Below are 17,879 nucleotides of genomic sequence, written 5' to 3'. Positions count from 1 at the left end.
TAGACGTAAATGGCAACACAAGATGGAAGGCTGTGTGCAGAATCACACAGTGTAACTCAGGAAATTTCATATATATGTTTCTCGCATTTTATTACCATTCTCTTTAAAGGGAAATACAGTGCTGTGATGCTACTGGTCAAAGATATTTGATCTTATAGAAAAATTCTATTGAGCACATGCAATCATCATAAAAAACTGAGAGAGTAAGAGATAGCAAATGACCAGAGATGTTGAAAGTAGAAGGTAGGGGACTGTGTTGAACAATACTGCTGTCCTTGGTATTAATTTGTTCCTTTATTTCTGCCAGCAGCCTTGTAAATGGCTGGAAAAACACCTCCCCCCCCCCCTTCTCTCTGAAAGACCTAGTATTTGATTTTAAAAAAGAGAAAAAAATAGACAAAACTTACGATGTACAGAGCCATCAGGCAAAGATTTTGTGGATACAGAATGATAAGTGCTAGTGAAGTTCTGGAGTACAACAAGTAAGACATCGATGCAACGAGATAATAGCCTGATATCTTCTTCTTCTAGCTTTACTCACATCTATATAGGATTGGCCTACGAGTCCTTCCTCTTCATTCCACTCTTTACATAATAGCCTGATATAGGTGTCATAATCAAGTCACATTGCATTGACTGTTCTACGAAAGTAAGAGATCTGCCTGATAGGCTTGCCAAGAAGAAATGCAATGCAATGGTTCTTGCATTACACCATGTAGCTATAACATAGACTGCAGCATTAAAGCAATTTAAATCCAAACAGAAAGGAATATATGAGCCTGATGAAGTCAATGAAAAAGCTTCTGTGGGAGTTAGATCAGGCCCTTTGTGAACACTGGTGAACTTTTCTTAAATAATAATAAAAAGTAGGCTATTTCCATACTATAATGGATTGACATTTAATTAGAAAGTTCCTCATTTATTATTAATTATTATTACTTATTATGTCAGCACTATGGCTGGTTCTTTTTTTTTTTTTTTTTGCAAAATATATTGTTCCTTTTTTCCCTTTAGCACAACAGAATCAGACCAGGATTATTACCCTGTTCTGCAGTTTACTGTCAGCCAAAACAATGGGGTTATTAAAATCTTTCAGCTATACTGAAGAATCCAATTTCAATCTATGAAAAGTTTCAGTTCATAAATCAAATGCTGTAACACTAGAATTTATAACTTGTTACCTAGGTTGTTGTTGTTCTCTTTGTTCATTTTGTTTTTTAGCTGTTTCCTTGGCTCTCGCTCTGAATGGAGTCTGCACAAATACTATTAAATTAATAGTGGGGAGGTAAGTCTTGTCATGTTCTAAGTGATGGCTTAAACTGTCAAATTAAGATTGTCTATCTATAATCCATTTTAATATAAAGACTAAGCAAGGCTCCAGAACACATTGGATTAGCAGAGATTCCTGTTACCCTGTCCTCACCCCCGGAAAAGATGGCGCATATCGTCATTATGTGACATATGACTGGCAGGATTCTTTGCTGTCAGCTTTTGGAGTTTGTGTGGCAGGTAGACTAGTTTGAAGATCCAGACAAGCAAGAAAAGGTGTAAATTGAAATCTATACATTTTACTGGTGTCACATAAGGGGAACAGTCACAGTGTGCGGGGGTTTAGCTGCCAGTTCCCACTAGCACAACAAAATTGAAATCAATTCATGGTTCTGCATTTCAAGTATACATGCTACTGTCCATGAGATCTTCCATCAGTAGCAGCATCCATCAGGATTACCAAACTCAGGAGTCCATTACCAATGGACTCCTGAAAGGGCTGTCTCATATTGTTTCAGGAGTGGAGCATACAAAGTATCTCTGCTTATATTTTGACACGCATCCTGCTCCACCCCAACACTGCTCTGCAGGCACTCATAATACTTAGCACTTTTCACTTTAAAAGTGTTTTACAAACATAACTAACTGATCCTCACAAGAGCCCTGGGAGGTGGGTAAGTATCACTAGCTCCATTCTACACATAGGGAAATGGAAGCGAAGAAGTTAATTGACTTGTCCCAGGAGTCAAGCCCAGATCCTCATAAGTATTTAAGTGCCTGACTCCCATTGAAGTGACTGGCAGTTAGGTGCCTAAATGCCACTGAGGATCTGAACCTCAGCATCTGGACTGGGATTAGAATTCTGTAGTTCCTTGATCCCAGTTCTTTAGTCTAACCAGCAGGCCATACCTCCTCTTATAGTAACAGGTAAGGGTGCTACTGAGCAGAGTCAACAAGCCCTGTGCAACCCCGTGGAACATGTGTGGTAATTATTGCTCTATTGGATAGCCTGCTTGATCACTGAGCATGATGAGCAGGTTGACTGAGTTATGGGATATGCAATGCGTAGCCCTGCATATTCCCTTTCAGGATCGAGCCTATACATGTCCATCAGGAATGAGCCTGTCAGAAAGCAGAGATGCCACCATCCAGCGGCTGCTAGCACACTCTGCTGGAAGTTTTCCTACAGACAGCATGTGTGCAAAAGTTTGGCAGGAAGGAAGGAATAAAGAAACATATCTATTGCTACCACATGCAGAATAAAAAGAAGGAAGTAAACTCTCTTTATGTGATAGTCAGTAAATTTAATAATCACTTTGAGGTTCATTTATAACTACAGCTCTTATATTTCAAATGTCCATGGTGTTTTTTGTAGACCTCGTCCCGATTTCTTTTACCGCTGCTTTCCAGATGGAGTAATGAACTCTGAAATGCACTGCACAGGTGATCCAGATCTGGTGTCCGAAGGCAGAAAGAGTTTTCCCAGTATCCACTCTTCCTGTAAGTTCGTTCAAATACCACTCATCTTTGGCAATGTTATCCTCATCTATGTGTTAGCATTGCTATTTCTGATGTATCATGCACCTGGTTTTAGCTGGAGGGAACAGTACTTTTGTAGAAAACACCTGGCTTGAACTTTTTGACATTACCCCTTTTAAACACTTAGGCTCTGCTTCTGTGACCCTTTCTTATCTTGAGCACTACCTCATTCCACAGGCCACCCCACTCAATTCATCCAGACTATCTGTAGAGTAAGGAACTGCTCAAGGTGAGAGAGGATGACAGAATTGAGAACCGTATGTAAGATTTGTGTCACAGGTTTCCAGCATTATGGGACCCCAGCCTCTGACTGGGGCAGGGGAAGGTGTCTACAAATATTAAATTGTGTTTTATTTCATTAGTTATATTCAAATGAAATATGCTTGAATTGAGCAGGAGTTGATTAATTTATTTATTGAGTTTTGAAAAAATTGCAAATAATGCATCGTTAGTTCTTTTTTAGCACTACTTCATGAACACAAAGTTGAGTCATTAAGGTGGCTTATCTGTACAGGTTGACATTTATCCATATCTTTACAGTTTCACAGTGATGTTTCCTTACAGTATTCCATATCCTAGAGTTTTTACTTTTGTTTCAGTGTCATGGGCTGGACTGTGAGGGGACAGAGGGCTGTAAAAGGGAATAAGACTGCTTCCCCATCCTTACATTCTTGTCTAGTGTCAAAGCACACACAGGGATAAGTACGAGCTGTGTGCTCATTCCAAGGAGGTAGATGGGGAGCTTTGACTCCACCCCTAATGTGCTAGCACAGATGATTCCTCACATAATGGGAGGCAGTAAATCAGTAGCAAATTACTATCCGCTGGAGTATAGCGGGAATTGAGGCACAGTTCTTTCCACTGGCTGCTCCTAGAACAGTGTAGCTTCTCACCACCCCATCAATAGGGCTTGTGGCAGGCTCACAATCTAGCTCATATATGGTGAGCAGTGCATGGGAGAACTGGAGGTCCTGGTGATGTCAAGGAATTATGATGTGATTGGAATAACAGAGGCTTGGTGGGATAACTCACATGACTGGAATACTGTCATGGATGGTTATAAACTGTTCAGGAAGGACAGGCAGAGCAGAAAAGGTGGGGGAGTAGCACTGTATGTAAGGGAGAAGTATGACTGCTCAGAGCTCCGGTACGAAACTGCAGAAAAACCTGAGCGTCTCTGGATTAAGTTTAGAAGTGTGAGCAACAAGAGTGATGTAGTGGTGGGAGTCTGCTATAGACCACCGGACCAGGGGGATGAGGTGGATGAGGCTTTCTTCCGGCAACTCGCAGAAGCTACTAGATCGCATGCCCTGGTTCTCATGGGTGACTTGAATTTTCCTGATATCTGCTGGGAGAGCAATACAGCGGTGCATAGACAATCCAGGAAGTTTTTGGAAAGCGTAGGGGACAATTTCCTGGTGCAAGTGCTAGAGGAGCCAACTAGGGGGGGAGCTTTTCTTGACCTGCTGCTCACAAACAGGGAAGAATTAGTGGGGGAAGCAAAAGTGGATGGGAACCTGGGAGGCAGTGACCATGAGTTGGTTGAGTTCAGGATCCTGACACAGGGAAGAGAGGTAAGCAGCAGAATATGGACCCTGGACTTCAGGAAAGCAGACTTTGACTCCCTCAGGGAACGGATGAGTAGGATCCCTGGGGGACTAACATGAAGGGGAAAGGAGTCCAGGAGAGCTGGCTGTATTTCAAGGAATCCCTGTTGAGGTTACAGGGACAAACCATCCCGATGTGTCGAAAGAATAGTAAATATGGCAGGCGACCAGCTTGGCTTAATGGTGAAATCCTAGTGGATCTTAAACATAAAAAAGAAGCTTACAAGAAGTGGAAGGTTGGACATATGACCAGGGAAGAGTATAAAAATATTGCTCGGGCATGTAGGAATGAAATTAGGAGGGCCAAATCGCACCTGGAGCTGCAGCTAGCAAGAGATGTCAAGAGTAACAAGAAGGGTTTCTTCAGGTATGTTGGCAACAAGAAGAAAGCCAAGGAAAGTGTGGGCCCCTTACTGAATGAGGGAGGCAACCTAGTGACAGAGGATGTGGAAAAGGCTAATGTGCTCAATGCTTTTTTTGCCTCTGTCTTCACTAACAAGGACAGCTCCCAGACTGCTGCGCTGGGCATCACAACATGGGGAGTAAATGGCCAGCCCTCTGTGGAGAAAGAGGTGGTTAGGGACTATTTAGAAAAGCTGGACGTGCACAAGTCCATGGGGCCGGACGAGTTGCATCCGAGAGTGCTAAAGGAATTGGCGGCTGTGATTGCAGAGCCATTGGCCATTATCTTTGAAAACTCGTGGCGAACGGGGGAAGTCCCAGATGACTGGAAAAAGGCTAATGTAGTGCCAATCTTTAAAAAAGGGAAGAATGGATAATAGAATATCAGGATTGGAAGGGACCTCAGGAGGTCATCTAGTCCAACCGCCTGCCCAAAGCAGGACTAATCCCCAATTTTTGCCCCAGATCCCTAAATGGCCCTCTCAAGGATTGAACTCACAACCCTGGGTTTAGTAGGCTAATGCTCAAACCACTGAGCTATCATCCTGGGAACTACAGGCTAGTCAGCCTCACCTCAGTCCCTGGAAAAATCATGGAGCAGGTCCTCAAGGAATCAATCCTGAAGCACTTACATGAGAGGAAAGTGATCAGGAACAGTCAGCATGGATTCACCAAGGAAAGGTCATGCCAGACTAATCTAATCGCCTTCTATGATGAGATTACTGGTTCTGTGGATGAAGGGAAAGCAGTGGATGTATTGTTTCTTGACTTTAGCAAAGCTTTTGACACGGTCTCCCACAGTATTCTTGTCAGCAAGTTAAAGAAGTACGGGCTGGATGAATGCACTATAAGGTGGGTAGAAAGTTGGCTAGATTGTCGGGCTCAACGGGTAGTGATCAATGGCTCCATGTCTAGTTGGCAGCCGGTGTCAAGTGGAGTGCCCCAGGGGTCGGTCCTGGGGCCGGTTTTGTTCAATATCTTCATAAATGATCTGGAGGATGGTGTGGATTGCACTCTCAGCAAATTTGCAGATGATACTAAACTGGGAGGAGTGGTAGATACGCTGGAGGGCAGGGATAGGATACAGAGGGACGTAGACAAATTGGAGGATTGGGCCAAAAGAAATCTGATGAGGTTCAGTAAGGATAAGTGCAGGGTCCTGCACTTAGGACGGAAGAACCCAATGCACCGCTACAGACTAGGGACCGAATGGCTAGGCAGCAGTTCTGCGGAAAAGGACCTAGGGGTGACAGTGGACGAGAAGCTGGATATGAGTCAGCAGTGTGCCCTTGTTGCCAAGAAGGCCAATGGCATTTTGGGATTTATAAGTAGGGGCATAGCGAGCAGATCGAGAAACGTGATCGTTCCCCTCTATTCGACATTGGTGAGGCCTCATCTGGAGTACTGTGTCCAGTTTTGGGCCCCACACTACAAGAAGGATGTGGATAAATTGGAGAGAGTCCAGCGAAGGGCAACAAAAATGATTAGGGGTCTGGAACACATGACTTATGAGAAGAGACTGAGGGAACTGGGATTGTTTAGTCTGCAGAAGAGAAGAATGAGGGGGGATTTGATGGCTACTTTCAACTACCTGAGAGGTGGTTCCAGAGAGGATGCAGCAGGTTCCAGAGAGACTATTCTCAGTGGTAGAAGAGGACAGGACAAGGAGTAATGGTCTCAAGTTGCAGTGGGGGAGGTTTAGGTTGGATATTAGGAAAAACTTTTTCACTAGGAGGGTGGTGAAACACTGGAATGCGTTACCTAGGGAGGTGGTAGAATCTCCTTCCTTAGAAGTTTTTAAGGTCAGGCTTGACAAAGCCCTGGCTGGGATGATTTAATTGGGGATTGGTCCTGCTGTGAGCAGGGGGTTGGACTAGATGACCTCCTGAGGTCCCTTCCAACCCTGATATTCTATGATTCTATGTGTATAGTACATGATATGTCACGTTCAAGTAACTTGAAGTATTTGCAATACATCCCCAGATGGTGGTTCCTTACATCTGGTTGCAATCAGCTTGGTTCAGCATAGTGAAAAATTACACCTATACAGATTTTGATAACTTCATGCTTACTTCAAGTACTGTAAATATACAGAGATGTACTAATAAGGGACCTGTGCTGAGCGCATATTAAAAATATAGCACCACGTCTACAGAATAATGTTCAACACTAATGTTATGTGAATTACAGTGTCCCTTCCCCATGCTGGAACATATTTCAGTATAAATTGGGGGCTGCAAAGCTTAGGTACTAGAGCACATTCAGTGTACTTTTCCCCAGAGGCTAAGAACATCACGGCTGTAATGTGCTCCGGTCTGTATTGTCGCACAGCCCAGGAGCCGACCACTGTTCCCATACCAAGATTCCCTGTCATATAGCAAAGTACATTATTGATGTGCTCCTGGGCCAGAGTGTATATTTGGGATCGATTTTTTTAAAAACTAGGTTGGATTTGTAAGCAATGAGTTGTAAATTGACTTTATGCAACATCAGTAGGGGTACAGACCAAAATTCTGAGAACACCTTTTTCCTTCATCGGTTAACATAACTTTATTATACAGTTTAGATTATTATATTTCTAACCACAAAACCTTTTATTACGAAGTGATACGACTGAGAGGATATTATATACACAGCAATTTGTATCTGTTGGTAATCCTGTGCTAAAGTGCAGCAGTTCGGAAATTGCTACAAATCCTTAGTTGTTTCCAATTTGATGCCATTATATGGCAGTGTTGTATGCTCTGAAGACTCAGAAAGCAGTTTATAATAAATATTTTATTTCCACACAGGAAAAAGAAACTATTCTAAGATTGGTTTCAGAGGAACAGCCGTGTTAGTCTGTATTCGCAAAAAGAAAAGGAGTACTTGTGGCACCTTAGAGACTAACCAATTTATTTGAGCATGAGCTTTCCTGAGCTACAGCTGATGAAGTGAGCTGTAGCTCACGAAAGCTCATGCTCAAATAAATTGGTTAGTCTCTAAGGTGCCACAAGTACTCCTTTTCTTTATTCTAAGATTACATTTTTACTTCGGTACCCATCAAACTTTCTACATAGCAAGGGGTATCCAGATTATAGGATTAACAAGTGTTTATAAAATTAAATTTAAAAAATCATAATCATTGTAAATTAATTTCCTTGCTGCCACTTCATCCTTAACTTACTCCACGGGGCGTAAGTGTGGCAAGCTGCAAACATCATGTAAAATGCAGCATCACATCATGTTCTTGGTGTGATTTAAGCACTGGGACAGGTTACTTAGTAAGCCTGTGGAATCCCCATCATTGGAGGGTTTTAAGAACAAGACAAACATCTGTTAGGGATGGTCATGTATATTTAAGACTGTCTCAGTGCAGGAGGAAGGATTAGATTAACTCTTTAGGTCCCTTCCAGTTCTACATTTCTATGTTTCTATGAGTTGTTCTCTTTAGAGCTGTTACTACAGCTATACATTTCCTGGCTTTCTTCTGTGTAACATGGTGAACTCCCCACACAACTCCTAACAAAAACCACACACTCATCCTAGAGTCAGAATGCTAACCCTCCTGTGTTTTGGTGTTATTAATATAAAGCTATTTCCAAAATTACCAAAGAGCCAAGCCTAAGACTTCTCCCTAGGCTTGGCTGTGTTCCTTCCCTTGGGATTTCTCTTGTCTTAGACCCTAGCTCTCTCGGTCAGAGGACTACTCCCACTTCCCTTTCTGTAGAGCATGGAATCTAATCAGCCACACCAACCCAATGACTTACTAGTAATTAACCAGCAGCTCCTTGCCTGGACCTAAAACCTGCCAGCAGGATAGGACAACAGGAGAATCCATCCAACCTGTTACAGATGTGTAAACCTAGCTCTTAGGGCCAAATTCTAGTCTCACTTACACCATTGTAAATCCAGAGAAACTCCTCTGACATTAGTGGAATTGCACCATATTTACAAAGGGGTAAGTGGAAACAGGATTTAGTGTTGCATTAGCTCCTTCCATGTTATGTTCCCTTGCAGCTTCTGTGCTGTAACGTGTAGAATGGATGGAACAGTACTGAAGGTGAGTTTTACCCCATGTCCCTTTCCTTTTAGGCTGCATCAAAGAAGCTTATAGTTTTTCCTATGGTTTCATGTTTTTCTGGTAGTAAAAATATATCACTTACCCTGGGAGGAATGAAAGTTGACATAATAAACCATAGCATCTCTCTTGGAACGATAATTAAAAGTAGCCCACGGCAGTTTGGCATTTCCTCTTTCATTTGGTCATATGAAAGAAATAAATCACAAGTGAAAGTAACATGCAGCTCAGAAGCTGGTAAAGAGAGATTAACAGCCTCAGTCAAAAGCTATTTTCATTTTCAAACCAGCATTCTTGCGAGTATTCCTTGGCCAGGCTGTCAATCAAAAGCCTTGTTGTACAAGGATCTGATACTGGATCCAGGCAGACAAGACTTTTGACAAGAAAATTTGTTTGTTGTGGCTGTGGTGCTACATAGACGCAGAGCAAGGTCGGTCACACTGACAGATCATCAATGGAGGAACCTGAAACTACATGTGCAGTAACACCATGTTGAATGCCACCCTACTTGTACTCTGAGGTTAACTGGTGGCTCTTGCGAGGCTTGCTTCTGCACTTGGAGAGTTGAACAAGTTTTATGATGCTTAAGCTGCCTGGCTATAAGTATGTATCCCATAAAAACCTGATTCTCCCTGGCAGGGATGCAAACTGCTAGGAAGTTGTAATTTGCTTACGTCAAGTCAGAAAATGATGCCACTTACAGAAAACCCTTTCCAGAGTCATATCACTGCAGAGTACAACTAATGAGAGCCAATCATATGACTTCACTAAAGGAAGCACCATTTTCAGGTCTGATATTTCCTGGAGTGATGTGATTAAGAATGATAGTGCATTACGCAGGATAAAAACTGGGCTCATGTTACTTTGTTATAAGGGGTAGATAAGTCACGTATGGTGATAACCCTGCTCAGGGGGGTTAGAAGATCAGCAAAATTTCCAAGCATCCTCCCATGCATCTTTCTATGCTGTGTGTCTATGTTTGGGGGGAGGGAGGGGTTGCTGTGGTGGGTGGTGGGTGGGTTGCAAGCATCTGTATAGAGGATGAGGGTCCAGGTCCTTAATGTTAAAAAAAAAAAATTGTACCTAGGGTAGAGTGAGACGGTTGGGGGAAGCGCATTGTGTTGGATTCTGCTTCTGGTTTGGTCTTTCTTGCTGATTAAGGTCAGGAAGGAAGTGGGCACCAGAGAATTCTTGCAGTCACAGATGTGTTATGTTGGTCATCTGTGATTCCAGTGAGACTGTACACATGAAGTAAGTTACTTCTCTAAGTGTGTAAGAGTGTCAAACTGATGCCCTACTTTGAAGGTACCCTTATCATACAGGAGGGTGTTTAAACAGGGTAAAGGATTTGACTACTTTATTTTGCAGTTGAACTCAAAAGCTGGTGACAGCAAGAGCTAGAAGCACGTAAAGTCTTTTTTTCATTGTAAAATACGTTTCACTGCTTCTTGCAAGCAGTGTAGAATTATTTTTAAGTGCATCTGGAAGGTTTATGCAGCTTGGATACTTTTTTTTTAGTCTCCCCCAATTTAACTTTCCAGGTTGAGTGGCTTTTTCTTCTTGTGTACAAGAAATAGTCTAAATAAATGACAAAAGTCACCTTCTTTTTGAGCAGCTTGATGGTACTTAATGGGAATGCCAAGAAGCTAAGCATCTTTGTAGTAAAGATTTTGGAGGCCAGTAGTAGGGTTGTTTACAATTTTAGAATTTAATATCACTACTCTGTGGTTACTGTATTAATTTATGAAGAAATGGAATAATATACAAAAGCATCACATGCTGTGTTTGTGTTGCAGTTGTTTGGCAGACACAATCTTGAGTAAGAGTGGAGAGATTATAGTTTATCTCTGTATTTGGAACTGTAGAGATCACTACAGGAGTACTGTATCCAGTCCTGGTGTCCACAGTTCAGGAAGGACGTTGGTAAATTGGAGAGGGTTCATAAAAGCCACAAGAATGAATAAAGAATTGGAAAACACTTCCTAAAGTGAAAGACTCTGAGCTCAATCTGTTTATCGTAACAAATAAAAGGTTAAGGGGTGATTTGATCTTCATTAATACCTACAGAGAGAACAGAAATTTGATAGTCAGCTCTTCAATCTAGCAGAGAAAGGTAGAATATGATCTAATACGATCCAGTGAGCTGAAAGTTGAAGTCAGGCAAATTCAGAATGAAAATTAGGTGCAAATTTTTTAACAGTGAAAGTAATAAACCATTGGAACGCCTTACCAAAGGTTGTGGTGGCGTTTTCTATCACAACCTATTTTTAAATCAAGACTAGATTCTCAAAGGTATGTTCTAGTTCTAGGAATTAATTCAGTGAAGTCCTAGGGCCTGTGTTTTACAGGAAGTCAGACTAATTGATCACGATTCCTTCTGTCCTTATAATCTATGAATAGTCACCAGCAGAGGCAAAACACACTGTGACTGTCATAGTGGGAAGACACCAAATTGAATTTACCCGTAAACATAATAAAATTCTCCTGATTCAGTGCCAGGAAAAAAAGTGCTGCAGTATTGTTAAAACTTCAGAGACTGAGTTAGGACTAACCCCAAGTGCTGAGGTGGTTTGCCAATGGGCATGTGGGCAATATTCTGTCCATCCATTCCGATAAGCAGGCAAAGCACTGAAATATACAGGTGGCAGGAATCTTGTTCAGTCAACACCTTTGTGTTCTCACAAGGATGGAAGGACTGCTAGGATGGTGGGCACAGAGCAACATGTACCAGTCCTGAGAATGACCCTTTACGTATTTGGAAATTTTGGTACCTGCCAACATTTGGGAAACCATAGGTTATTCTTCTCCTTTATTCAAGAGCAAACACAACCACTCTGACACCAAGTAAGGTAAAATTGGATGAATTTCTCCACAAACAAATATTATATTTCTTAGATAAGCAAATCATACAATAAAGCATCACACTGGCATTGACTCAGGGCAGCTATATTGGAAACTAATTATATGACAATGTTCGAATATTTACAGCTTTGAAGGAGCACACACCTGTTAACAGCTGGCTGAGAAGTAGCACTGGCTACTGCTGAAAACTGCTGTCCTTCCCTCTCTGATGGAGGGATAGGTACTGGGAAGTGCCTCTGTTGCATGAACGGTCTGTGTTCTCCAATGGTTTCCTTTTTTTAAACTCTTGATTGAGGCTTTTGTAAATGATGGGCCAGATCCAGAGCTCACTGCAGACAATGGACTTCAATAGATACTGCTGGATTAGATCCTTTAGACCAGGGGTCTCAAACACGCTACCCGGGGGCCGCATGCGGCCCACGGAGTTATTTCCTATGGCCCGCCAAGCTCCCCTCACCCCCCGCTTCCCCTCCCCAGCAGGCTGCGTCCCTGCTCCTCCGCCAACCTCCCAGCGCTTTCCCGCCACCAAACAGCTGTTTGGCGGCACTTAGGACTTTCCAGGAGGGAGCGGGGAGGGGAGTGGGGACATGGCATGCTCAGGGGAGGAGGCAGAGAAGAGGCAGGGCCAGGGCAGGGATTTGGGGAAGGGGTTGGAATAGGGGCAGGGAGCAGGCAGAGTTGAGGCAGGGACTTCGGGGAAGGGGTTGGAATGGGGGCAGGGAAGGGGTGGGAAGAGGCGGGGCGGGGCCTTATGGAAGGTTTCAGTGATGCGGCCCTCGGACCAATGTACTAGTCCTCATGTGGCCCTCGTGGTGATTCGAGTTTGAGATCCCTGCTTTAGACTAACCCCGTGGCTAAAATGATGAACAAAGCTGACAACCATATCATGAATAATGACAGAGCATGGTTCCTATTTTGCATTTAAACACCAATTTTATGGTATTTTAGGTGAATTGGCTGGTTGCAGATCAAAACACTGTGGAAAATACAACCTATAACTCAGAAAAGGTCTGGGGAAAAGTTCCAACAACACAATCCTTTGCAAACAGCTGGTCAGATTCACTAGTAGCGGAACAGGGAGGTGTAAATTACAGCTGCTTGAACCAATAAAGTCATCTGTGCCCAGAGTGGGAGGAGTGGGTTGACCCCAAAGTAGACAACGATACTGCTACCTTCTCTGAATGGGGAAGCTTCGATTTGTGGTCAGAGCCTCACCTGTGAAAGATGCTGAGACGATGCTTGGAATCAACACAACCCCAAGAAATCCTAATCCCCACCACTCTCCCACGCTATGCCTTATGCAGGACAACTGAGGTTGTGGATTCTTTATACCAATGCAACCTCTTACCCTGGAGAACTTTTCATCTGGTTGTCCTGCTCTGGATTGAACACCAGTATTGACCCTGCACTGAATCCAAGCAGAGTCCTTCTGAAATGCAAGGCTACTCTTTGAATTTGGCATTCCAATGCTACTATATTTTATTGGCTATTTTATTTACTCTCTTCCAAATTACTACCTCTGAAGATATGTCAGAGCACACAGGAACAGAATAAGTTATAGTACCCTTGGAGGTAGCTGAGTTGGAGGAAATCAGCCATGCCACTGGAGATGGCTGTCAGTAATGTGCCTTCCAAAGGCATAATTCCTGCTGAGTGATGGGTGTGTGTGCTGGGAAATACTCTTTATCACACCTGTGTAACAGATCCAGCTAACATTGCCCCTCATCCTCAGTGCAGCCGCCCCAGTGTAACAGGGGGAGGAGAATCTGTGTCCCTTCTGGGATCACTCCTCCCAGTGCTAGGAGGCAGATTATTCCTCCTTGTGAACAGGTGAACTAGGAAGGCAAAAATGCTCCTTTTGCTATTTTCTCTCTCTCCTAGTATGAGGCACAATTCAGCCCTGTAATATAGCAAAATGAAAGCCAATCAGAATAAACAATAAAGGACAAAATGGACAGACATGCAGACTTGATGCTCTGGTACATTTAGCACAACAAATAGCATGAATTGGGCAGAATCAGTAAAAGCTCTTATAGTCAGAATAAATTGGATTTAATGATACCTATAACAGAATGATCATCTGGCATATTGAATGGGGGAAAATACAACGTATAAATAAAGTCCACTTAATTGATTAAGCCATGCACATAGTAGTGGATGATTGAAAAGCACACTGAACTTGCAGGCGTACAGCATACTTATGGGGTGGACAGAAAGCCTCCTATAATTGATTTCTTCCCCTTTATCCTGTGACTGATGTCATTTTGATGTCTGTGTCAGGTCCACAAGATCCTTCCATAAGCAAAGTGTGAGCCTGGAGTTCTGTCATGTAATTTATTGAACAATCAGTAATGTCTGACTCTTGGAATCTCTGTTGTTAAAAAGTTACCATCACACAAAAGCTCCTTGTTAAGTTTCAGGATTGCCTTAGACAACAGAGTGCACAGGAAATAAACCCTTCTAATGCCAGTTTTACATGCAGTAAAGCAATTCTAAGCAGACCAGATGGCCAGTGATAAAGACTGGAAATGTAATCAGAAACGTTCTTTTCAATATCTGTCAACCCTTTGTTACTGTAAGTAGCTTTGTGTTTACCAATTCAAGAGAGATTTCTCAAAGCATCAATTCTGTGTACTATGCTTGCAGTGAATATTTGATATTAGGCTTCAGCTAGTACTTGGGGGGAAGAAGGGGGATCTGAGTTTTATTAGGTTAGAAAATTTGGAAGAGAAGAGTAGAATACAATTTTTCCATAATTCAGTGACCCCAATTTCCAGTTTTATAAATGAATGGCCACAGACATTTATGACGAAATAAAATAATTATGCTTTAGTAGGAGGACATCCTAATATATCTTTATTGCATTATTTTATCGCTTACTATCACCATGGGACCATGAAGAATGAAATCAGTTGTCCAGCTCCCTGTTTCCTCTTCAATGCAAATAAACTGAATAGCTTGCAAAAAAATAACTCTCCATGTCTGCCATCACTCTACTCAGGAAGTGAATTCCCTCATTTAGGGAATATTTCCGAATTCCTTGTACACTCAAAACTCCTGTTGAATTTAGTGGGAATATTGGAGCTGCAAGGCATGCAGGATTGGGCTCTTTGTCTTTCCTCCCCCTATTAGTGAGCTTCAATAGTATGACAAAGGGTCTTGACTTTCTGCCTGATGGGAAGGTGAGTGGCCATATCTCAAGCACCTGGTGAACCAATGTGACAAGAATCCAAAACAGGTTCTCCACCATGAGGCCTCATGTTTCTATAAAGGATATGCGGTCAGAAGTGAAACTGCAGCTCACCTTTCATACAGAAGACACAGGAGAAGATTAACCTGACTTCATGATAGAAATCTTCAGGGGTTTCTTAGGGACAGAGATTCCCAAACAGAACTGGGAGAGATGCAAACACCAAAGATAACTGTTCCTGCTAAATTAACATAAAATATTGTAAGACATACTTACAAGCTTTGTTTTAGATTGCATCCAAATTCTAATTCACTTTCTTCCCAGGGCTTGGAAAATCTCTAAAAATGTGTGTAGTCAACATGGGGGCTCCTCCTCCTTTATACTGCAGGCTGACCCTCTAGTGACAGTGTACCTCACCTCTCAAGAAGAGGAGACATCAAAAAGCCTAACTCTTATTTCTCCTCTGGACTCTACCTCCAAGTCACTGTCAGGCATTAGTAGAGGCTGTAATGTTGTGTGTTGGTGTCTGCTTGACCTTCAGTGGTATTCCATAGGGAAAGGTGGAGTGGACTACGCAGGCCAGGAAGCTATGCTCAAAACATAGGCCACTTCAACCATTTCTGTATTATAGAGCAGAGCATATCATCCACATATGTATTTGTCTAAAACTTCCATCCTCAAGCCAGCAACATCAGTTTGCAACAAAGCTTTGCTGCAATTAAATTGGAGGAAGATCTTATTTCAACCGATAGGATTGCAGTATGCAAGTGAATTGAAGATCATGACAGTATGTGAGAGAGAATAAAGGGGAAAAGAGAATAGGAGAGTTAATCTAGTCCTGATGTCACAATGCCACCAGTCAGCAGGCCATAATTCAGTGAGGGCAGGGAGAAAATGGAAGGGGAAATTCTGCCTTGATTTAACAATCCCACCAATGTATCACAGGTACAAACTAGTTCTAACATAATTGATCAGTGTTACTAGTAATGGGCCTAGCATATCAATGGGTATTTAACACTCCAGAACCTTGAGGAATTTGGATTTAGAGTTTTAATCTGAACTTTTCTGTTGACCCTTTTCTATGTAGAGTGCTATATCTAAGTAACCCTCTTCCCTAAAAACTTTCAGAAAATTTGGATCCAGAACCAAACTTTCCAGTTCTGGTCCATCCTGAATCTAGATGTATTGAAGCTAGAGATGCAAAAGCCTTATCAAATTATTTACAGTAGATTAGTCCCTTACTAGTGGAGGATTGTTCCCAACAAAATATATTTTTTGAGCTTTTCCAGCCTAATTTTAAGCATTTTAACTGATAGAGTTTCCAGCAATTCCCTAGGAATATTATTATACAGTTTACGTGTTCAGTATAGGGCACATATTTCTCTCTGATCTAATCTTGAGCCATGTAATTGGATATTTCTCTTTTGTACTTAATGCGTCATTTCAGAATGCTCTGAATTCATTTCAGTATGTTCTCCCCTATTAAGCTATGCTGCGTTATATGCCAGTTTACTAAATGCTCCAATTATTTGTTACAAAGTCTGCTTTTTGCTCTTGTGGAAATACAGCCTATGCAGTTACCACAAATTTCCTTTGTAGCATGTCACATGTTCTTGTTGCCTGAACAAATAGTAGTTCAGAAACGAAAAGTTACAAACACTGCTCGACTGATCTATTCAGGTATCAAGCTCAATGGGAAAAATCCTGCCCTGACCTGAAAGAGCCAGTTGGGGATTAGTGCAGGGAGCAGAGCTGGCTACCAACCAGTGCAAGAAACCATCCTGCACTTCTGGGCAGAATGGCTCAGAGTGGGGCACTGAAATATATAGCCAGAGGCTGTTTATAACTCCAAATATACTTCCTAGACCCCTTTAGACTATTATGGAGACCTGCCATGTTGCTTACATAGAAAAGAATTCTCCCTCTAATCATCTCCCACCAGGGCAGCACAAGAAAGGGATAGATTTAGGGATAGATTTTCAAAGGTATTCAGGCACTTAAAAATGAAGATAGACATCTAACGGGAATTTTGAAATTTCCTTGGGCCAAGATCCTCAAAGGTATTTAAATGCCTAACTCCCACTGATTTCAGTTCAGTCTGGGCCTATGTGAAAATCCCATTAGGAATGTATCTGCATTTTTCCTATTGTGATTTTATTCTTGTAGCTTCTTTCAGGAAGAGCAAAACGTCACCCCAGAAAAACTGTAATTGAAACTCTTGTGGAGCTATTTTATGCAACATACTGTAACTGAAAACGTATTTTATGAGACTAGGTAAAGTTTTGCAAAGAACTGATACTTGAATCTCTTGAACAACAGAGTATGATGTTTCAAGAAGAAATTCTTCCCTGAAACCTGCCAGCTAGAATTACAAAGTATATTTTTAATATTCATTTCTGTGAACTTAGCTAGAGAAGGGCTTGATGTGTGAAGCCTCTATCCAGATCACTTTGGATGAGCTATTACCAGCAGGTGAGTGAGTTTGTGTGTGTATGGGGGTGGGGGGGTGAGAAAACCTGGATTTGTGCTGGAGATGGCCCACCTTGATTATCTTGCACATTGTAGGGAGAGTGGTCACTTTGGATGAGCTATTACCAGCAGGATAGTGAGTTTGTGTGTGTATTTTTTGGAGAGGGGTGAGAAAACCTGGATTTGTGTAGGAAATGGCCCACCTTGATTATCATGCACATTGTGTAGAGAGTTGTCACTTTGGATGGGCTATTACCAGCAGGAGAGTGAGTTTGTGTGTGAGGGGGTGGAAGGTGAGAAAACCTGGATTTGTGCTGGAAATGGCCCAACTTGATGATCACTTTAGATAAGCTATTACCAGCAGGACAGTGGGGTGGGAGGAGGTATTGTTTCATGATCTCTGTGTGTATATAAAGTCTGCTGCAGTTTCCACGGTATGCAGCCGATGAAGTGAGCTGTAGCTCACGAAAGCTCATGCTCA

General features: G+C 42.2%; 1 protein-coding gene across 2 annotated transcripts in view; it reads left to right on the top strand.

Annotated features, from left to right (window-relative positions):
• The window catches only part of PLPP4 (phospholipid phosphatase 4), a 98,638-nt gene that overhangs the window by 42,739 nt on the left and 38,020 nt on the right, over window positions 1–17,879 (top strand). For both annotated transcript variants that reach the window (XM_075131055.1, XM_048858687.2), the window contains exons 4-5: window positions 1,222–1,285; window positions 2,645–2,769. In XM_075131055.1, coding sequence (XP_074987156.1) covers window positions 1,222–1,285; window positions 2,645–2,769 — 189 coding nt within the window. The remainder of the gene's footprint in view (window positions 1–1,221; window positions 1,286–2,644; window positions 2,770–17,879) is intronic.

This window comes from Caretta caretta, chromosome 7, assembly GCF_965140235.1.
Source record: "Caretta caretta isolate rCarCar2 chromosome 7, rCarCar1.hap1, whole genome shotgun sequence".
NCBI classification, from domain to species: Eukaryota; Metazoa; Chordata; order Testudines; family Cheloniidae; genus Caretta; species Caretta caretta.
This window is presented reverse-complemented; position numbering and strand designations above follow the sequence as displayed.